Source organism: Pristis pectinata, chromosome 3 (assembly GCF_009764475.1).
Source record: "Pristis pectinata isolate sPriPec2 chromosome 3, sPriPec2.1.pri, whole genome shotgun sequence".
Lineage (NCBI taxonomy): Eukaryota > Metazoa > Chordata > Chondrichthyes > Rhinopristiformes > Pristidae > Pristis > Pristis pectinata.
The window spans coordinates 67,678,202-67,700,933 of NC_067407.1; the positions used below are offsets into that span (position 1 = coordinate 67,678,202).

At 46.2% G+C, this 22,732-nt stretch overlaps 1 protein-coding gene across 2 annotated transcripts in view; it reads right to left on the bottom strand.

The window, feature by feature from the left end:
• The window catches only part of LOC127567879 (probable voltage-dependent R-type calcium channel subunit alpha-1E), a 615,955-nt gene that overhangs the window by 220,407 nt on the left and 372,816 nt on the right, over positions 1 to 22,732 (bottom strand). For both annotated transcript variants that reach the window (XM_052011039.1, XM_052011041.1), the window contains exons 17-22: positions 21,813 to 21,930; positions 19,365 to 19,432; positions 15,718 to 15,815; positions 8,260 to 8,877; positions 4,885 to 5,183; positions 228 to 327 (exon numbers count right to left, since the gene is read on the bottom strand). In XM_052011039.1, coding sequence (XP_051866999.1) covers positions 228 to 327; positions 4,885 to 5,183; positions 8,260 to 8,877; positions 15,718 to 15,815; positions 19,365 to 19,432; positions 21,813 to 21,930 — 1,301 coding nt within the window. The remainder of the gene's footprint in view (positions 1 to 227; positions 328 to 4,884; positions 5,184 to 8,259; positions 8,878 to 15,717; positions 15,816 to 19,364; positions 19,433 to 21,812; positions 21,931 to 22,732) is intronic.

Below are 22,732 nucleotides of genomic sequence, written 5' to 3' on the forward strand. Positions count from 1 at the left end.
CTCCAGAGAAAACAATCCAAGTTTGTCCAACCTCTCCTTATAACCAATATTCTCTAATCCAGGAAACATCCTGGTAAACCTCTTCTGCACCCTCTCCAAAGCCTTCACATAATGGGGCGACCAGAACTGGACATGTGGAGCAATGTTAGGGAATTTAATTTTTAATTAGCCTGGGCTCACAGAGGTCCAGGGAGGTTGGCAAGCAGATAGGAACTGAGGTGACTTACGGGTTGGTTGTGCTGAAGAGGAACATGGAGCTGTAGGGTATAATCGCCTTGGGTTTCTTCTCTTCATCTTTTACCGAACTACTGCTGCCGCACATATTTCCTGCAAAAGAAACCCAGAAAATGCATCGAAATCAAATGGCCTACTTCACTCCAAACTGGTTTATCCTGTCTCCATCCTGTGACCAACAAACCCACTTTGGATGACAGAGGGGACCCAGGGCGAGGTGAGATTCAGTGCCAGGAGGAGAGGAGAGAGGGGACTGAGCCCCATCGACACTCAGTACTGGGGGGAAGGGGAGGGGACATAGGGCTATCAGTCAGTCACACCATCAGATGAGGGGGAGGTCAGGGCCCATACACATGCTACAGAGGAAGGGAGGTCTTCCTAGGCAAGGAGAGGAGAGGCAGGACCCTGTAACTGTAGGGTCATAGGTAGAATTGTAGATCACAGAAAGAGGCCCTTCGACCCAACTGGTCCATGCCGACCTATCTAAGCTAGTCCCATTTTCCCACATTTGGCCCATATCTTTCCAAACCTTTCCTATCCATGTACCTGTCCAAGTGTCTTTTAAATGTTGTTAATGTACCTGCCTCAACTACTTCCTCTGGCAGCTCATTCCATACACTGACCACTCTCTGGGTGAAAAGGTTGCTCCTTAGGTTCCTATTAAATCTGTCCCCTCTCACCTTAAGCCTATGCCCTCTAGTTCTTGATTCCCCAACTCTGGGAAAAAGATTGTGCGCATTGACCCTATCTATGCCCCCTCATGGTTTTATACACCTTTATAGTGTGTTATCCCTTCAGGAAGAGAGGGGAGTGTAACGAGCTGAGAGCCAGGATCCCCCTGAGCAAAGGGATGTAAAGCAGAGGAAAGGTACAACACTGACAGTTGTTGTTATCTAAAGCCCACAGTTCCAGAGTCTGGAGGCTAGTGTACATCAAAAGACCAGGCATTGCTGGTGATGCTGGGAAATAGAGTGCATGAAAATGACTGTGGCAGGGTGCTAGGGAGTGTGATGGACAAAGAGACCTAGGAGTACAAATGCGTAGTCCATTGAAAGCAGTGTCACAAGTAGACAGGGTGATGAAAAAGTCAATTAGCATACTGGCTGGCCTTCATTAGTCAGGGCATTGAGTATAAGAGCTGGGACTTCATGCTGCAGTTGTACAGGTCATTGGTGAAGCCACACTTGGAGTACTGTGTACAGTTTTGGTCACCCTGTTATGGGGAAGATGTGGTTCAACTGGAAAGAGTGTGGAAAAGACTTATGAGGATGTTGCTAGGACTAGAGGGCCTAAGTTATGGGGAGAGGTTGGCCAGGCTAGGTCTTTATTCCTTGGAACGTAGGAGAATGAGGGGCGCCATTATAGAAGTGTTTAAAATTACGAGAGGCGTAGATAAGGTGGATGGTAACAGTCTTTTTCCCAGGGTAGGGGAATTAGTTCAGAATTGCAAATAACAAACAATGACAAGGAGAGGTACAGAAGGCAATACGGAGAGTCACAGTGAGCACAGAGAGTGATAGTGAGAACAGTTTTGTGATTGAGAATTACAGGCTGTGACATTTACAGTTACAGAGTGACCATGAAATAACCAGAGGACAACACTTATAACTGCACAGTACGACATGGGCAGAACAACGGTTGACAATGTGAACTACAGAGATAGGCACTGGAGGCACCAGAGGTTTAGGGGGAATGGGCTTGACATTGAGAGGTGGTGACTGCAACATTTGGTGTAACATCGATTATGGGGAGAACTACAGTTTGACATTGTAACAGAGCATCACATTTGGTACAGCAGAGTGTCTCACAGAGAAACACAAAGTGTTGTTTTGCAACAAATAAATACTAAAAAATATGATGTGACATCAAGGGCAGTGAGATAGTGAGAACAGTGTAGAGTGAGAACAACAGTGTGACTTTGAGAACATCATTGAAAACAACAGTATGAACCTGGAGAACAACAGTGTGAAATTGAGAAGAATGGAATTACATTCAGAACAACATTGTGACAATGGGGACAACAGTGTGACATTGATAACAATGTGACATTGAGAACAAAAGGGAGATTGTGAGAACAACAGTGTAACATTGCGAACAATGGAATTACATTCAGAACAGCAGTGTGACATTGGGGACAACAGTGTGACACAGAGAACAACAGTGTGACATTGACAGACATTGAGAGCAACTGTGTAACATTGTGGACAACAGTGTGACATTGGGGACAACAGTGTGACACAGAATAACAGTGTGGGTAGCACAAAAAGAGTGTGACGATAAACATGGCAGAAGACAATATTGAGAATTAGGCAGAGCAAGATGGTGATTTTATAACATTTGAAACTGACAATTATAGTATGACATTGTGAATTACACAGTGTTACATTAGAACACAGAATATAGAACAGTACAGCACAGGAATAGACCTTTCAGCCCACAAAGTTGTGCCAAACTAAATAAGCTAATGATGCCTAAACTAAATTAAATCCCTTCTGCCTGCACATGGTCTGTATCCCTTCATTCTCTGCATATTCATCTGCCTATCTAAGAGCCTCTTAAATGCCTCTATCGTATTTGCCTCCACCATCACCCCTGGCAGTGCATTCCAGGCACCCACCACTCTCTGTGTAAAAAAACTTGCCCTGAACACCTCCTTTGAACTTTCCTCATCTCACCTTAAATGCATGCCCTCTGGTATTAGACATTTCGACCCTGGGAAAAAGATATCAGCTGTCGACTCTGTCTATGTCTTTCATAATTTGATAAACCTTATCAGGTCTTCCCTCAGCCTCTGCTGCTCCAAAGAAAACAACCCAAGTTTGTCCAACCTCTCCTGGTAGCACCTGCCCTCTAATCCAGGCAGCATCCTGGTGAACCTCTTCTGCACCCTCTCCAAAGCCTCCACATCCTTCCTGTAATGGGGCAACCAGAATTGAATGCAATACTCCAAGTGCAGCCAAACATGAGTTTTATAAAACTGCAAAATAACTTCCTGACTCTTGAACTCAATGCCTTGAATAATAGAGGCAAGTATGCCATACACCTTCTTTACCACCCTATCAACCTGTGCAGCCACTTTCAGGGAGCTATGGACTAGGGCCCCAATATACCTTCATATATCAATGCTGTTAAGAGTCCTGCCATCCATTGTGTACTTTCCCTTTACATTTGATCTCCCAGAGTGCAATATCTCACACTTGGCCGAATTAAACTCCATCTGCCATCTCTCTGCCCATATCTGCAACTATACCTATATCTCACTGTATCCTTTGGCAATCCTCTACACCATCCACAATGCTAGCAATCTTTGTGTCATCTGCAAACTTAATAACCCACCCACCGTGTTTTCATCCAAGTCATTTATATACATCACAAACAGTAGAGGCACCAGTACCCATTCCATTGTGAATTACAGTATAACATTGTGAATTACACTGTATGATATTGTGAATTACAGTGTGTGACATTCTGAATTACAGTGTGTCATTGTGAATTACAGAGTGACATTGTGATGTAAAGGGTGTGACATTGTTAACTACAGAGTGTGACATTGTGCATTACATCCTTTTAACTGGAAGCTGTGACATTGAGGTCTCAAGGCAATAATCAGTCTTTAACATTTTGAATACTGGAATGGGTCATTGGGAGGGGGTCATTGGGAAGAGAGTGACAAGTTGTAATGCAGAGCAACAGTACATACAAAGTCGTCAACTGCAGCATGTGGCTTTTGACTTTGAGTACATGGGTTGGGACTTCATGTTACATCTTTGCAAGATGTTGGTGAGACCACAGCTGGAATATTATATCCAGTTCTGGTCGGCTTACTATTGGAAGGATGTGATTAAGCTAGAGAGGATGCAGACAAGATTCACAAGGATGTCACTGGGATTGGAGGGCTTGAGTTATAAGAAGAGATAAGGTAGACAAGGACTTTTTCCTCCAGAGTGTAGGAGGTTGAGGAATGACTTTATGGAGGTATATAAAATCATGAGTGGCGTAGATAAAGTGGATGGTCAGTCTTTTTCCCAGGGTTGGGGTGTCTAAAACTAGAAGGCATAGATTTAAGGTGAGAGGGAAAAGATTTAAAGGAGACCTGAGGGGCAATGTTTTCACACAGAAGGTGCTGGGTATATGGAATGAGCTGCCAGAGGAAATGGTAGAGGCCACAACTACAATGTTTAAAAGATTTTTAGGCAAGTACATGGATAGGAAAGATTTAGAGGGATATGGGCAAACCGCAGGAAAATGGGGCTAGCTCAGGTTGGCAACTTGGTCGGCATGGATGAGTTGGTCTGAAGGGTCTGTTTCTGTACTGTATTATTCTGTGAGTCTATAGAAATAAAGGCCATGACATATCACATCCAGCTGCTGATTTGGTTGTTTGGCAATGGTTTTGATCTGCACAACCAAGTATAATGGTATTACCCTCATTTGTAAATGGCTGTGAATTGGAGCTAAGCATCCTTGCATTATCTGTTTGACAAAGTGTGCACCCATCAGCCCAATGATAATCTGGCTCTAGCGCAGCATTCAAGATTCTCACTGAACCCCGACATTAAACACTTTTTGTGGAGTTACCTTTGATCATCTTCAAAGATTCAGAAAAGTTTCTCTCTCCAATCCCATCTCTGATACCACAGAGGTTCCTACCTGGTGTGACGAGGGAATCCATGGGTGTCTCTGTGTTTTCACAGTCTACATCGATCTCTGTCTGCTCCCGAGTCTTGTCCTGTTCAGTGTCCCTGGAACTGGTAGTCAGCTCCCTCTCTCCTGGGGAGATCTGAGTGGTTTGCAGATCCAGCTGCAAGTTTAACAGGCTGGTTTGTTCATTGACCTGCTTGCTGTTCTTTGCACTGTCTACTTTTTCACTCTCGGTCACCGTGGTACTGTCCTTCTCCACTTGCCTGCCGGATGGGCTTGAGTCTGCACCAAGACTTTGATTTGTGGAGCTGTGTAGAGACAGTTGTAATGAGACGTGTGAGGTCATTTCAGTCATCTCCCTTTCCCCTTCACCTTCCGCAAGAGTCCCTTACCTTTCTGCTTGTTGGTCTACATTTTACAAGTACAATTAAGGTAAGATTTTGTAACCTTAAAATGGAGGCAGCTAAAATGTAATTCTGACCAAGCCAGTGTTGGAGAGGATTTTACAGACAGAGAGAAAGCAGTGCGGAACTCTAGTTCTTGTGTTTACAGTGAGAATAGACTTATTGACAGATGTCCTCAAAACAAGTTGGTAGTTCTTGTGTGGGTAAAGACATGTTATTCGTTACTCATTGTTATATTTCATGGTGATATTTTAATGTTAACAGGAGACAATGGGGCTTTGCAGTTGTAAATCTCACAGCAATCTGGAACCCTAAAGAAGGATGAACGTGGAATGGAGCCTCACATCACTTCCACTTGGTAATGGAATTGAAAACCACATATCCAAGTGGGCGAAGAGTGCATATAAAGGGAAACGTTAAATAATGAAAAGGTACTACCAGATAGAGGGGATTGAGAATTTGGTGACAAATGGATTCATCTCAGGGAGAAGTGAATTTATCCATGCTGGATGTCATAAGGATAGGAGAGAGTACTTTAGAAGTGGTTGGCAGCTGGAAACCAATGGCGTTTCAGTGAGTGGTGAGGGGGAAGGTGGGGTAGAGCAGCTCCGGGTATATAGATCATTAAAATGGGCCGGTGGAGAAAATAAGTGTAAAAGTGATTTAAACAGGTTGAAACTCTCTAGTCCCGCACCTTTGGGACCTGACTGCAGTCGGACAACAGAACATCCAGATCACAGAAATTGCCCCTGATCATCATCCTCTGAGCAGGAGTCACAGAGTCCTACAGCAGGGAAACAGGGCTATCGGCCCAACACATCCATGCCAATCAAGTTGTCTGCTTGATCTAGGCTCATTTGCCTGTGTTTGGTCCATATCCCTCTAAACCTTTCCTATCCATGTACCTGGCCAAATGTCTTTTAAATGTTGTTATTGTGCCTGCCTCAACTACTTCCTCTGGCAGCTCATTCCATGTACCCACCACCCTCTGTGTGAAAGAGTCGTGGTTATATGGAATGAGCTGCCACAGGAAGTAGACCCCTCAGGTCTCTTTTAATTTTTTCCCCTCTCACCTTAAACCTATACCCTCCAGTTTTTGGTTCCCCTTCCCTGGGAAAAAGACTGTGTGCTTTAACCTCATCTATGCCCCTCATGATATTATAGACCTCTATAAGGTCACCTCTCAGTCTCCTACTCTCCAGGGAATAAAGTCCTAGCCTGCCCAACCTCTCCCTATAACATAGGCCCTATAACATGACTCCTGGTAACATTTTTGTAAGTCTTCTTTGCAGTCGTTCCAATTTAATGACATTTTTCCTTTTAAGTACAGATACTCCCTGAGTCACGTAAAGCTTCAAGAGCTACTTGTAACCCAAAGCTTCCATAAGTCGGAATCACTGTTAGCTGAGATCGCTAAAGTAGGGTAGGGTAATTAGCTACAGGTTGGTACAGATCTTAGTTAATTTTCAGTCTTACTTAGAATTAGTTAATTATTACAGATCTGAACTACAGATTCAAAACATGTCAGACCACAGAATGCCAGACTGGAGAGTTTCATCCTGTACTTGCCTATTTACTTCGTGGACTGGACCTCAAGGAGGGGCAGGGTCACAAATGTTATGTCAGAGTTATAAAGGTTCTTAAACATAAGCCAGATATACAGGCTCTGGTCGGACATTATGCCCAGCTAATTTATGTGAAGAAGTTGCCCCTCAGGTCCCTTTTAATCTCCCCCCTCTTACCTTAAACCTATGCCCTCCAGGTTTTGGTTCCCTTTCTCTGGGAAAAAGACTGAGTGCATTCACCCTATCTATGCCCCTCATGATTTTATACACCTCTATAAGGTCACCTCTCAGGCACTGGTCAGACATTATGCCCCAGATATCTAGACCTTAGTTGGACAGATATATTCGGGCAGGAAGTGAGGACACAGTAAGTTTTGCACTGCACCAGGTCTGGCATTGACTCTGTCATTCTGCATTCCGTCCCAGTCACTTGGAAATGAACTTATACTTTAGTTTCTGGAAGACTGATGCTTGACTCCTAGTCCAAAAATTTTCTACAAATATTTTAAAGCAGTTTTTCTCGTCTTTGTCTCCTGTAATCATTTACTCTGTGATTTATAACTGGTGTTTAAAATGTGGTCCCTGGGAGGTATTCTGGTGACACGGGAAGACAGCCAGTTTTAAACCAGGACTGTGCCTGCTAAGTTGGGTCCTCCCAGACTTCCCAGGGAGATGAAGTGGGGTAATTGAGGGGTGGAGGTGCAGATGAAGGGAAGGAGGGGGAAAGAAGAGCAGAAAGGGAGGAATCATACAGTCATAGAGCTATACAGCACGGAAACAGGCCAATCAAGTTGTCTGCCTGAGGTAGACTCATTTGCCTGTTTTTGGCCCATATCCCTCTAAACCTTTCCTATCCATGTACCTGTCCAAATGTCTTCTAAATGTTGCCCACTGTACCTGCCTCAATCACTTCCTCTGACAGCTCGTTCCATGGACCCACCACCCTGTGTGTGGAAAAATTTGCCCCTTAAGTTGCTTTTAAATCTTTCCCCTCTCACCTTAAACCTATGCCTCCTAAAGGAGTGAGATGGGGAGAAGGAGGAGGAGGAGAGGGAGGTAGTGGGAAGAAGGGAGGGGTGCAAGGAGGAGGAAGGGTTGAGGGAGAAGAAAGGAGATGAGTGGGAGATAGGGAGGGGGGGATAGAGAGGAGGGAGATAGGGAGGAGGGAGGGGATGAAGGGAAGGGGACGAAGAGGGAGAAGGTATAGGAGGGAGGGAAGGAAGGAGAGGGAATGGGAAGGAAGCAGGGGCCTTGGGCATCACGCTGGCCCTGTTAAAACTGAACTGGGCTTGGATAGACTGCTTTGGGAAGCGTGGCAGATTGCGGGCCTATCTGCTACTGTCTGTTTGATGTCTGATAATTTGACAGTGGTCCAGGCAGACACTAACTTAAAACCCCTTTCAGGCACTGCCAACCTTGTGTGTGGCTTTCCTTGCCAAGAGAATGCCTTCATCTGCTGCTGAGCATTTTTCTCCTCAGGGCCGTGGGTTGACTGGCTGCTCTCCTGTTCCTCGGGAAGCTGCTGCAACAGCCCCTCCTCCTTGCTCTTGCCCGCCCGGTGGCTGAGAGTGGTTTCAGCACTCCCCTCCAGCCCCAGTTTCGCTTCCTTGTAGAGAGACCTGTACCTCCTCTTGGCCCTGACAGGCTCAGCCATTCTGAAGCTCTGCCCAGCCTCTATGTTGCGGCTGAGCGCCCGCCCCTGCCTGTGGTCCTGATCCCCGTTCACTTTTATCGAGGAGCCTTCCTTGCTCGCCTCAGCCGGCTGCCAGTTGTTGCGCAGCGACCGACTCTTGAAGGCTTCCCGCTTGCCACCTTCTCCGAGCTGGTCAATGTCCTTGGCCTGATGGTCACCCAGCCGCCGGAGGCTTTCGCCTTCGAAGATCCTGGACCGGTGCCTCCGGTACCTGCTCCCCTCCAGTCCCTGCAGAGCCTCGGCAAACAGAGCTTCGCGGCTGCTCATCTGCATGCGTCGCCTCAGTTGACTGGTTCTGGCCTCCCAGATGGACATGTGCTTATGCCTCCGAAATTCCCTCCTGGAACATGCACGGGAAGCAATAAGGACAATGCAATAACTGTACAATATACAACACAACACAGAGGACATAGTGCAATGGATCTCCATACCTGCTCTCCTGCCTCACCTCAGGCCTGACAATCTGAGGTGGGCCTGTTTGTTCCTAGTGTTTGTTTTCCAGCTGTGAACCCACATCACTTCCTCTGACTCCTCTATCTCATAATTTTCTCATAAAGTGGGCAGGCACAGTAGTGTAGCGGTTAGCGTAATGCTTTACAGCGCCAGCGACCCAGGTTCAAATCCGGCTGCTGTCTGTAAGGACTGTGTACGTTCTCCCCGTGTCTGCGTGGGTTTCCTCCGGGTGCTCTGGTTTCCTCCCACATTCCAAAGACATACGGGTTAGGAAGTTGTGGGCATGCTATGTTGGTGCTGAAAGCATGGTGACACTTGCGGGCTGCCCCCAGAACGCTCTACGCAAATGATGCATTTCACTGTGTGTTTCAATGTACGTGTGACTAATAAAGAAATCTTATATTTCCTTACAAACATAGGACATAAAAACAGTACAGCACAGGAAAAGGCCCTTCAGCCTTCCATGTCTGCACCAAACACGATGCCAAATTAAACTAATCCCTTCTGCCTGCACACAATCCATACCCCTCTATTCCCTCCATATTCATGTGTCCATCTAACAGCCTCTTAAATGCCTCTATCATATCTGCCTCCACCACCAGCCCTGGCAGTGCATTCCAGGTACCCACCACTCTCTGTGTAAAACACATCTCCTTTAAACTTTACCCTTCTCACCTTAAATGCATGTTCTCTAGTACTTAACATTTTTAACTTGAGGCAGTTTACCCTGTCAATGCCCAATTTTATAAACCTCTACCAGGTCTCCCCTCAGCCTCTGCTGCTCCGGAGAAGACAACTCAAGTTTGTCCAACCTCTCCTTACAGCTCATACCCTCTAATCCAGGCAGCACCCTTGCACACACAACAGATCATTCAGCCCATCAAGTCTGTGCCAGCTCTCAGAGCAATTCCATTAATTCCATTCTCCCTCTTCCCCCACTTGGCCATTAAGTCCTGATTCTCCTGAACCTTTGGGCAACATAGTGCAGTCAATTAGCCTGCCAACCAGCACAGCTTGGTGATGTGGGAGGAAACTGGAGCACACAGGGGCAAACCTGGATGGATGCAGTACTAACTGCTGCATCAACTGTGCCACCTGATGGAATTGGAAGAATGGGAAGGTTGTTGTGGTGTTGTGGACACGAGTATTCCTGTATCTGGGACACCACAAGCTCTCACTGGTATTCCAGGGTACACAAAACCTCCACTCAAATTCCTGCATCCAGGACACGCTCACCCCCTATCACATTCTTGTATCCAGGACACACAAATCCTCTCTCACATTCTTGTGTCCGGAACACAAAAATTCCTCTCTCACATTCCTGTATCCAGGACACAAAAATCCCTCTCTCACATTCTATTTTGTTGTGTGAATTTAATCATGATTTGCTCCACCTCCAAATTATTACATCCTTTCCCCTTCTCTTAAACTTGTGGCATTTCTTCCCGATGTAAAATATGTCACATGGTTTGTAAACCTGATTATGACATCATCTACCTCTGCCTTGTCCTGACTGCTGTGTCATTTGCGATGATGACTGTTGACCATCTATCAGGAATTTGAGGAATTATATTGCTAAGAACATATGAATTAGGAGCAGGAGTAGGCCAATTGGCCTCTGGAGCCTGCTTAGCATTTAATAAGACCATGGCATCTATGACTGTAACCTCAGTTCCACATTCCTGTCTATCACAAGACCATCAGACTGCGTTTGGAATATTGTGACTGGTTTTGGGCCCCATATCAAAGGAAAGATGTGCTGGCCCTGGAGACGTCCAGAGGAGGTTCACAAGAATGATCCTGGGAATGAAAGGCTTAACATGTGAAGAGTGTTTGATGTCTCTGGGCCTGTACTTGATGGAATTCAGAAGGACGAGGGGGGATCTCATTGAAACCTACGGAATAAAGGCTTGGAGAGAGTGGACGTAGAGAGGATGTTTCCATTAGTAGGACAATCTAGGAATCAGCCTCAGAATAAATTTCTTCATTTAGACGATGGTGAATCTGTGGAATTTGTTGCCACAGAGGGCTGTGGAGGCCATGTCATTGGGTGTATTTAAGGCAGAGATTGATAGGTTCTTGACTGTTAAGGGGGTTAAGGGTTACAGGGAGAAGGCAGAAGAATGGGGTTGAATAAAAAATCAGCCACAATTGAATGGCAGAGCAGACTCGATGGGCTGAATGGCCTAATTTTGCTGCTATATCTGATAGTCATCACCATCATCCCTTTGTTTAACAAGAACGTATTTACCACTGCATTAAAAATATTCAAGGATTCTGTTTCCATCGCCCTTTGAGGAAGAGAGGCCCAAAGATTCACGATCTTCTGAGAGAAAGAACTTTGCTTCATAACTCTCAAATGGGTGATGCTTTTTTTTCAAATAGTGACCCCCTCCAACCATTGTCTGCCCTCTTGGGCTACATTGGTTGAACTAAAGCTGGTTTGTGGAGACACAAGAGACTGTAGTTGCTGGAAGCTGGAGCAGCAAACAATCTGCAGATCGAGCAGTATCTGTAGGGGCGAAAAGAATTGTCAATGTTTTGGGTCGAAACCCTGCAACAGGACTGAGAGTGGAGAGGGGAGGTGGCCAGGAAAAAGAGGGGAGGGGGAGTGGTGAGACAGAGCTAGAGGCAATTGGTGGACTGAGGAGGGGTGAAGGATGACGGGCAGGTCAAGCCAGGTAGGGGGAGGGGTAGAGTTGGGAGACAGAGGCAAGATGGATGGAGGCAGAAAAAAAGGCATGTGGAGTGAGGTGGGGGGAGGGGAAGGTGAAGGTGGAGACAGCTGCTGGAGGGAGATAAGCAGGAACACAAAGGGCTACCAGTGCTGGATACTGATAAGATGCTCCTCCTGCAAGATGTGCGAAGTCAGGGAACCTCATGGTCTCCCTGATGACAACGTCTGTGGGAAGTGCACCCAGCTGCAGCTCCCGACAGACTGGATCAAGGAACCAGATGATGAGGACATTACAGATGAGACTTTTACCAAAGTGGTCACACCCAAGGTGCAGACTTCAGATAGATGGGTGACTACCAAGAAAAGTAAGGGGAGGAGGCAGTCAGTACCAGGTTCCCCTGTGGCCATTTCCCTCACTAACAGGTATACCTCTTTGGATACTGTTGAGAGGGATGTACTTTCAAGGGTGAGCAGCAGTAGTCAGGTCTCTGGCACTGTGACTGGCTCTGAGGCTCAGAGGGTAAGGGTACAGTCAGACAGGGCAATAGTGATAGGAGACTCAATAGAGAAGGGGGCAGACAGGAGATTCTGTGGCCGCAGAAGAGACACCAGGATGCTGTGTTGCCTCCTGGGTGCCAGGGTCAAGGATGGCTCTGAGTGATTGCAGAACATTCTCGATGGGGAGGGTGAATAGCTGGAGATTGTTGTACATGTTGGTACAAACGACATAGGTAAAACAAGGGATGAGATCTTGCAGAATGAGTATGGAGAGTTAGATAAGAAGTTAAGAAGAAGGACCTCGAGGGTAGTGATCACTGGATTACTCCAGGTGCCACATTCTAGCAAGGTCAGAAATAGAAGGATAGGCCAGGTGAGCTGGTGCAGGGGACAGGGATTCAGGTTCCTGGACCATTGGGATCTCTTCTGGGGTAGAAGTGACCTGTACAAGAGGGACAGGTTGCATTTGAACCAGAGAGGGACCAATATCCTTGCAGGGAAATTTGCTGGTGTTACATGGGAGGGTTTAAACTAGCAGTAGCTGGCGAGAGCAAGTTTAGCAATCAGGATAGCCAGGGCACAGTAAAGGGAGGGAAAGGAATACTTAGTTAAACTGCATTTATTTCAATGCATGAGGCTTAACAGGTAAGGTGGATGACCTCAGAGTGTGGACTGGCTCTGGGGATTGGCATGTTATAGCCATAACAGAAACAAGGCTGAGAAAAGGGCAGGTCTTTTAAGGGCATGGATGGGGTGGAATTTGTGAAATGTGTCCAAGAAAGTTTCCTGAGTCCATATATAGAGGGCCCTACTTGGGAGGGTGCAATACTGGACCTCCTCTTAGGGAATGAGGTAGGGCAGGTAACTGAAGTGGCAGTCAGGGAGCCCTGGCTCTAGTGACCATAATTCTATTAGCTTTAAGATAGTGATGGAAAAGGATAGGACAGATCCGCAGGTCAGGGTCCTAAACTGGAGCAGGGTTAATTTTGGGGGAATTGGGCAGGATCTAACAGAGGTTGATTGGGAGAACCTGTGGAAGGGAAAGGAACAAATGGCAAGTGGGAGGCTTTTAAGAGTGTGATATCAAGGGCCCAGGGGCAGCATGTTCCTGTTGGGGTGAAAGGCAAACCTGGTAAGTTCAGGGAACCTTGGCTGACGAGAGATATTGAGGCTCTGGTCAGGAAAAAGGAAGTATACATTGTGTTTAGGAGGTCAGGGACGAGTGAATCCCTTGATGATTATAAAAAGATTAAGAATACTCTTAAGAGGGAAATCAGGAGGGCAAAGAAAGGGTATGAGATGGATCTGGCAGGTAAGGTTAAGGAAAATCCCAAGAGGTTCTATGGCTATATTAAGAGTAAAAGGGTGGCCAGGGAGAGAGTAGGTCCCCTTGGAGATCAGCAGGGCCGCCTACATCTTGAGCCACAGGAGATTGGTGGGATTTTTAATGAATATCTCTCCTCGGTGTTTACTGAGGAGAAAATCATGGTTGCTCAAGACATAAGAGAAACAAGTTAAGGGAGATGTTTTGGAGGGCATTCATATTTCGAGGTTGGAGGTATTTGCAGCCTTACAGAGCATTAAGGTGGATATGTCCCCGGGTCTGACTGAGTGCATCCTCGTACTTTGTGGGAGGCTAGAGAAGAAATTGTGGAGGCCTTTACAGAGATATTTGCTTCACCGTTAGCCACTGGTGAAGTTCCCGAAGACTGGAAGGTGGCTAATGTCGTACCGTTGTTTAACAAGGGTAGCAAGGACAAGCCAGGGAACTACAGGCCATTGAGCCTGATGTCAGTGGTGGTGAAGTTACTGGAGGGAATTCTGAGGGACAGGATCTAACATCATTTGGATAGACAGACTCTGATTAGGAGTCAGCATGGGTTTGTGTGTGGAAAGTCGTGCTTGATGAATCTTTTAGAGTTTTTTTAAGAATATTTTTAGATGAATCTTTTAGAGGTAACCAAAAGGGTAGATGAAGGCAGGACAGTGGAAGTTGTCTATTTGGACTTCAGCAAGCCTTTCGACAAGGTCCCACATGGCAAACTGGTCTGGAAAGTTTGGTCCCATGGAGTCCAGGGACGGCTAGTTAGGTGGATTCAAAATTGGCTCAGAGGTAGGAAGCAGAGGGTGGTGGTTGAAGGTTATTTCTCAGAATGGAGGCCAGTGACTAGTGGTGTGCCGCAGGGGTCGGTGTTGGGACCCTTGTTATTTGTTATTTATATAAGTGATTTGGATGTGAATGCAAAAGGCTTGATCAGTAAGTTTGCGAATGACATGAAATTAGAAGGTGTTGTTCATAGTGAAGAAGGTTATTGTAGATTACAAGGGGATCTTGATCAGTTAGGGAAGTGGGCTGAGGAGTGGCAAATGGATTTCAATACCGATAAGTGTGAGCTGATGCATTTTGGAAAGTCAAACCAGCGTGGGACTTAGACTATGAATGGCAGGCCAACAGGGAGTGTAATGGAACAGAGGGACCTAGGTGTACAAGTGCATGGTTCATTGAAGGTGGCACCACAGGTAGACAGGGAGGTGAAAAAGAAGGCATTTAGCATGCTAGCCTTCATCAGTCAGGGCACTGAGTATAGGAGTTGGGACATTATGTTGCAGCTGTAAAAGTCACTTGGAGTACTGTGTGCAGTTTTGGTCACCTTGTTATAGGAAAGACATGGTTAAACAGGAAAGAGTGCAGAAAAAAAAGATTTACAAGGATGTTGCCAGGACCAAAGTTTTAGGGAGAGGTTGACCAGGCTACGTCTTTGTTCCTTGGAACATTGGGGAATGAGGGGCGACCTTATAGAAGTGTTTAAAATTATGAGAGGAACAGATAAAGTGGACGATAACAGTCTTTTCCCCAGGGTAGGGGAGTCCAAAACTAGGGGCATAGGTTTAGGGTGAGAGGGGAAAGATTTAAAAGGGACCCGAGGGGCAACTTTTCACACAGAGGGAGGCGAGTATATGGAACGAGCTGCCAGAGGAAGTGGTTGAGGCAGGTACAATAGATTCATTTAAGCAGCACTTGGATAGGTACATGCAGGGGCAGGGTTCAGAGGGATATGGGCTGAACACAGGAAACTGGGACTAGCTGGGTGGGCACCATGGTCGGCATGGACTGGTGTTGCTGAAGGGCCTGTATCCATGCTGTTTGCTCTCTGTCTCGATAAGTGAAGGAGGTAATAATGGGAAACATTAGGGAAGAGGTTAATGTCAGGTGGAACCAGAACAAAATATGGGAGGGGCAGGGGAGGGTGGGGGGAAAGGGGAAAGCTTGTGGGAGAACTATGTGTGTTGGGAGTGGATGGAACCAGGAGGGGGAGGGGGATGAAGATGGGTGATGGAGGGGAGAGCGGTGGGAAAGGAGACAGAAATGGGAGGACTGGAGGAAGATTGGAAAGGAAAAGTGAGAGTGAAAGAGAGAGAGAGAGAGAGAGAGAGAGAAAACACATCACAGGGAGGGTTACCCAACACTGGAAACCTCAATGTTCATGCCATTGGGTTGTGTTGTGGTCTGTGTTTTGACATGAGATGTGCAATTGTGTTTCTTTCACTCACTCTGTTGAGGGGAACCCTGGGGCCGACATGGGGCTGACTTCCTTTGCTTTCTGCAGAGCGTGTTTCTGGTTGATGGCTTCCTCCTCTTCCTGCTCCTCCTGGAACAAAGGTGAAATACCATGAAATGCTGAGGGAGTGTCACACTGCGGGTGGGACGGTATTGACACTCCCTCAGTGTGACCCTCCCTCAGTATTGCTCCTCCCACAGTGTGACACTCCCACAGTACCGCCCCTCCCTCAGTGCGGTGCTCCCTCAGTACCGTCCTTCAGCACTGCCCCCCCACCGTGTGACACTCCCTCAGTACTGCCCCTCCCACAGTGTGACACTCCCTCAGTACTGCCCCTCCCACAGTGTGACCCTCCCTCAGTACCGCCCCTCCCACAGTGCAATGTTTTAGCGGTACAACCCCTGCAGCACTGCAGAGCAGCTTGATGATGAATCGGTGTCAGACTAAATTAGATGTTCAATTTGAAATAGGACTCAAACCCACTATCTCTGACTAATGACTAGAAAATCAAAGCAATGGTCTGTATTGTTTGACCCTGTATTGTGCCCAAGGCCAATCTGCATTGTATGGAATCTATACAGTATCCTCAGCCCATCTGTATTGTATAGAATTTATGTGGTGTCTTTGCCCCAGGCTGTATTATATGGAATCTATAGTCACCTCACTGTCTGTGTTGTATGGAATATATACAGTATCCTCACCCAGTCTGTATTGTATGGAGTCTATGTGGTATCCTTGCCCCAGTCTGCATTGTATGGAATCTATATGGTATTCTCACCCAGTCTGTATTGTATGGAATCTGTACTGTATCACCCCAGTCTGCATTGTATGGAATCTATGCGGTCTCCCCACTGTCTGCATTGTATGGAATCTATGTTATGTTCACCCCCAGTCTACATTGTATGGAATCTATACAGTCTCATCATTAAGTCTGAATCGTATGGAATCTACACTCACCCCAGTCTATATTGTAAGGGATCTGCATAGTGGCCCAGTCCCATTTGTATTGTCAGGAAACTGTTAAGTGTTTCTGTTCCAGCTTGTTATAGTCATGGCATTGTACAACAGAGAATCAGGCCCTTCAGCCCACCACATCCATGCCGACCACTGCACCCAGCTTTACTGACCCTGCATATCCACTGAGGTTCCTAGCCTTCCAGGCCTTGGCAATTCAAGTGCTTGTCTAGATGTTTCTTTAAATGTTGTGAGAGTACCTGACTCTACCTCTTCAGGCACTGTGTTCCTAACTCCAACCACCCTCTGGGTGCAAAGAATTCTCCTTCAGATCCCCTCCAACCCACCTACCTCTCACCTACAACCTGCGCCCTCTTGTCTTAGACACCCCCACCCTGGGAAAAAGATTCTTATCATCAACCTTATCTATTGCCCTCAGAATTCTGTGTACCTCTGTCAAGCCAACCCCTCAGCCTCCTCTGCTTCAAGAAAACAAACCCAGCCTACCCAGTCTCTCCTTATAGCTGAAACACTCCATCTCAGGCAACATCCTGGTGAATCTCCTCTGCACCCTCACCAGTGCATTCACATCTGTACTATAGTGTGGTGACCAGAATTGCACACAGTACTCCAGTTGTGGCCTGACATGCAATAAAGTTGTAACATGATATCTCAGCTCTAATATTCTGTGCTACAGCTGATGAGGGCAAGCATGCCATGTGCGTTCTTCACTGTGCTTTCCATCTGTGCTGCTACTTTCAGGGATTTATGGACTTGCACCTCAGCGTACCTAAGGCCCTACCATTTACTGTATATGTCATACCCTCGTTTGCCATCTCAAAATGCATCACCTTGCACGCGTTGGGATTAAATTCCATCTGCCAATGCTTTGCCCAACTTTCCATCTGAATTATAGCCTCAGACAACCTTCCTCGTTATCCACAACACCACCAATTTTGATGTCATTTGCAAACCTGCTAATCATACCTCCTACGTTCAGAGACTTCCAACCAGAAAACCTTCCCTCCATCATCACCCTCTGTCTCATAAACCCAAGACATTTTTGAATTCAATTTGCCAACTTGCCCTAGATCCCATGGACCAGCCATGGACCTTGTCAAAGTCCTCACTAAAGTCCATGTGGACAACATCAACTGCATTGTCCTTCTCAGTTACCTCTTCGAACAATTAGTGAGATAGTATTTCCCACAAACAAAGCCATGCTATCTATTCCTGATCAATCCTTTCCTTTCCCAGTGTAGGCAAATTCCGTCCCTTAGAATTTTGTTTCCAATAGTTTCCCTGTCACTGATATCATACTCATTGGCCTGTGATCATTTGGCTTTTCCCTGCTGCCTTTCTTGAACAAAGGAACAACATTTGTTGTCTCCAGTCTTCTGGCACCTCATCTGTTGCCAGTGAAGTCGCAAAACTCTCCATCAGGGCCCCAGCAATCTCCTCTCTTGCCCTCCAAAGCAGCTGGGGATACATCTCATCTGGCCCTGGGGATTTATTCCAAAACATCTAACAGGTCCTCCTTAATGCTCACATGCTCCAGAACATCACTCTTCCTCACCCTGACCCCTCCAATGACAATGTCCTTCTCCTTGGTGAATATATGACCACCTTCTCTCAATATAGGACCTTAACTTCCAGATCATCCTCATCCCTCTCCATAACTACCTTGAAACTTACAGAATGATGATCATTATTACCAAAGTGCTCCCCCACTGAAACTTTCACCACTTGCCTGGCCTCATTTCCCAAGATTAGGCCCAGTGCAGACCCTTCTCCAGTAGGACTATCTCCATATTTGCTAAAAAAAACTCCTGGCTGCACGTTACAGATTCCTCCTCATCCAAACCCCTTACTCAAAGGCAATCCCAGTCAATATTGGGGAAGTTGAAATCCTCCACTACTATAACCTTATTCCTCTTTCATCTTTCTGTGATTTGTCCACATACCTGATCCTCTATCTGCTGCTGACTGTTGGGGGGACTGTAGCATAACCCAAGCAAAGTCATCACCCCTTTCTTATTTCTAAGTTGTATTCATAAGGCCTCATTGGAAGAGCCTACCAAGACATCATCCCTGTGAACTGCCATGATTAATTAATCCCTAATTAATATTCAATGCCCCCTCCTCTTTTAGATCACCACCTCCCCCCCACACCTGAAACTTCTATACCCTGGAACTGTATTTAAGGGAATCTGTACGTTGTCTATGCCTGAGTCTACATTGTATGGAATTTGTACAATATCTCTGCCACAGTGTGTATTCATGGAATCAGTACAGTGTCTATCCCCGGGTGTACATTGTATGGAATCTGTACAGTGTCTCTGTTCCAACTTGTATCATATGGAATCTGTACAGTGTCCTTTCATCCTGACCGTAATGTATGGAATCTGAACAGTATTCCTACCCCAGCCTGTATTGTAGGGAGTCTAAACAGTCTGTCCCAGTCTGTATTTTATGGAATCTGTTCAGTGTCTGTGCCCTTGTCTGTATAATGTGGAATCTGTACAGTTTCCTGTGTGTATTGTGCGGGATTTAAATAATGTCCCTACGCTGGTCTCTATTGTATGGAAACTGTGCAAGTGTCCCCGCTGAAGTATATTGGAAGGAATCTGCAGTGGACCACTTTTCTATCTGTTTGACATTAAAATAATTATATTGAGGTAATACCTTTGTCAACTCCTGGGCATTAGCAAGATTATCAACTGCGATTGCCAGAAACACATTCAGCAAGGTGTCTTTTCATCAGAGTTAAGGAATTCAGAAAATGAGTTGACTGATGAACCAATAAGACCGCCTCCTTAAAAGTGTATTAATGGGGCTTACTGGAGAAGTTTAGCCTTTGCAGGGAATGCCAAACCAAATCCTCCAACCAGCCAGGAAACCGTAAATCAGAGGTGTGCGTGGCACACCCAGAATGGTCTCAAACTGCTGAACCTTTGCTGGAAATTCAACTGGTGAGAACAGAATTCAGTTTCCCCATTTGGTATCCTCACCGACCAGAGAATTAACAGGTGGGCTCAGCATCCCCTCTCAATTCAGCATTCTGCACACGGTTCACTCGGCACAGAGTTCAGGTGTCACAGGTGGCTGCCAAATGCGGGTGTATCTTCTCATACAGTATGCGGTATTGTGGGGCCTCACACCTGCTTCATTTTGGTGCTCGCAATGTGGCCTCCTATACATTGGCAAGACCAAGTGTTGACTGGGCAACCCTTCTGCAAAGCACCTGTCTGTATTGTCAGCAACGGCCATCTCGAGCTTCCGCTCGCAAGGCATTTCAACTTCCCTTCCCATTCCCACACCGACCTGTCCGTCCTTGGCCTTCTCCACTGCCACAGTGAGGTCCGGCACAAACTAGAAGAACAACACCTTATTTTCCGCTTGCATAGCCCAATGGTATGAGCATTGAGTTTTCCAGTTTCAGGTAACCCACTCCTTTCGTGTTCCTTTTCCACTCCCACCAGTCCACCCAGGGTCTCCTTCCGTTTGTTCACCTTTTCCATCCCTCCTCCACCGCCCCCCCTCCCATTACCTACACATCACCCACCCCCACCTGGTTCTATCTGCCCATCACCCACATACCTATCTTCCTGGGTTTCTTCTCCTTTGGTTCACCTTTCCTTTCTCCTCCCCAATTTGGTTCCATCTGTCCATCGTCCCGTCCTTATCTGGTTCCACCAATCACCTACCAGCCTCTGTCTCAACACTCCCCGTCCCCCACTCAGCTTCATCTGCCCATCACCTCCCTCATCTGGTTCCCGCTATCACTTAATAACCTTTGCCTCACCTGTCCCTCTCACTTCTATATTCTAGCTACCTTCCCTCTACACTCTCAGTGCTGATGTTGGGTCTCGACCTGAAACACTGACCATCCCTCCATCTCCACCGATGCTGTCTGATCCGCTGAGTTCCTCCAGCAGTTTATTTTTTGCGACATAATGCGCAAGCTGCCTGTGGAAGTTAAGCTGGAAATGGTGTTCTCTTGACATGGAGGGATTCTATCTTGATTAACTGCCCAACAAAATGTTCTTTTGTTCACTCTTGGGAGCTTCTGTTGTCCCCATGCAACCTGGGGCACAACCATTTAAACTTTCCAACAGTCTTCACTTGGCAATCTTCACGGGGTTGTCACTGGGTCAAAGCCCACAGCAAGTTGTTCTCCCTGAAGGACCTATACTGGAATGTCCCGCTTTGATCTCCTTTCATTTGTCCATGGTTTAACTTTATAGACCCAGACTTTAATGGCATTGACTCTCAACCTCTGCTGGAAAACCAGAGTTCTAGCACTTAATATCACAACTAGCCAATAACATACCTGCAGAAAGTTAGGGTCAGGAGTTAAAAATGTTAGGGTTCTTTTAACAAATAAATGTGTGTTCCTCCAAAGCCACTGAACCACCCAAGTCAAATAGGAAGTTGGTAACTTGTTGCCAGAAGTTTTAGAACTTGAGCAACACACACAAAGTGCTGGAGGAACTCAGCAGGTCAGGCAGCGTCTGCAGTCTCTCTTGTGTCTCCATTTGACAAACTTGATGTGTATTTCTTTTTCCAGTAATAGATCCTTACTTCTCCTTCCTGTCACCAATTTTGTTCTCTTCGTCAATCTTTCATTATCGTATTTCTCTTTCTGAATCAGATTTGACTTTAACCCCCCATCAATTCTTTGTTTCTATCTTCAGTCCTCACTATGATTGTCAGGTGAGACCAACTATCGGTCTAACTGTTCAGCCCAGTGACCCCAATTTGCCCGCATTAATTCTATCTGCCATGCATAAACTGAAAGATACTGGAAAAATTATGAAGGCGCATGCCGCAAAATGTGAATTCTCCAGCAAATTCTGGGCAATTAATGTGTTGGGTTATCTCCTTTATGGAGATGTCATTTCCTTCAGTGATACCTTTACTACCAACAATCTCACATGTGGGGCTGAGTGATATCCTACTGAGTGGCCAATATCATGTAAAAATAATTTTAGCACCTTCTCTTACACCAGCAAGATGGCCCATTAATCACTCTAACAAGAGGATCCTTGAGTTCCTAATCAGAGTGTGGTTTGAACCAAAGCAAGAACATGGAGTCTGGAAGAGCAGGAAATTTACCCAGCAAAAGGATACAATTTCCGAAGAGTGTGAGGACAATGAAATATACGGAAGACCACATTCCTGAGTTCACACCTCCTTGCGATTTTATCCCATTGTACATCACCTCATTCCAGTCTTCACCCGTCAAAATCTGCAGGGAAAATATCACATATTACTCTGGCTGCATAACCAGAGGAAAATCAAACTTGCAAAGGTAAGATTTGGAGCAAAAGCTTATTGTGGAGATGGCTGGGGCCACAGTAAGGAAGCACAGTGAAATAACAGGAAATTAACACTGATTTCCATTACCACTCACTGAATACACCAGTATCCTGTTTACAGAAAACTGAGTTGATGTAATGCCCTTAGTCCTCCAGTTCAAACACTCATAGTACTTGAAAAAAGACAACTGCGTGGGTTGTGTGCTCACTTGCCAGGAACCTGATGTGAAGCCCTGCCCTCTGATAGAAATGATGATCTTATTGCCACGCAACCTGGTGTGGAGTCCTCCACTGATGCAATGGGAAATGGCAGCATGTGAGGGATGTGCTGGGACAAGTGGTGTGGCCACTCAACAGATGTGAGGACCCTGGCCAGCACCTCCCTGCCAATGACTGCTGTATGTGCTGGCAGACTGCCCAGATAGTGCCTGGAACAGTACAGGACAGGAACAGGCCCTTCGGCTCAACGCGTCTGTGCTGAACACGATACTGAGTTAAACTAATTCTCTTCTGCCTGTACTTGATCCATATCCCTCCATTCACTACATATGCATGTGTCTGTCCAATAGCCTCTTAAAGACCACTATCGTATCAGCTTCCACCACTACCCCTGGCAGCCCGTCCCAGGCACCTGTCACTCTCTGTGTAAAAAAAAATCATGCCCCGCACATCTCCCTTAAACTTTCCCCCTTGCACCTTAAAGCTGTGTCCTCTTGTATTTGACATTTCTAC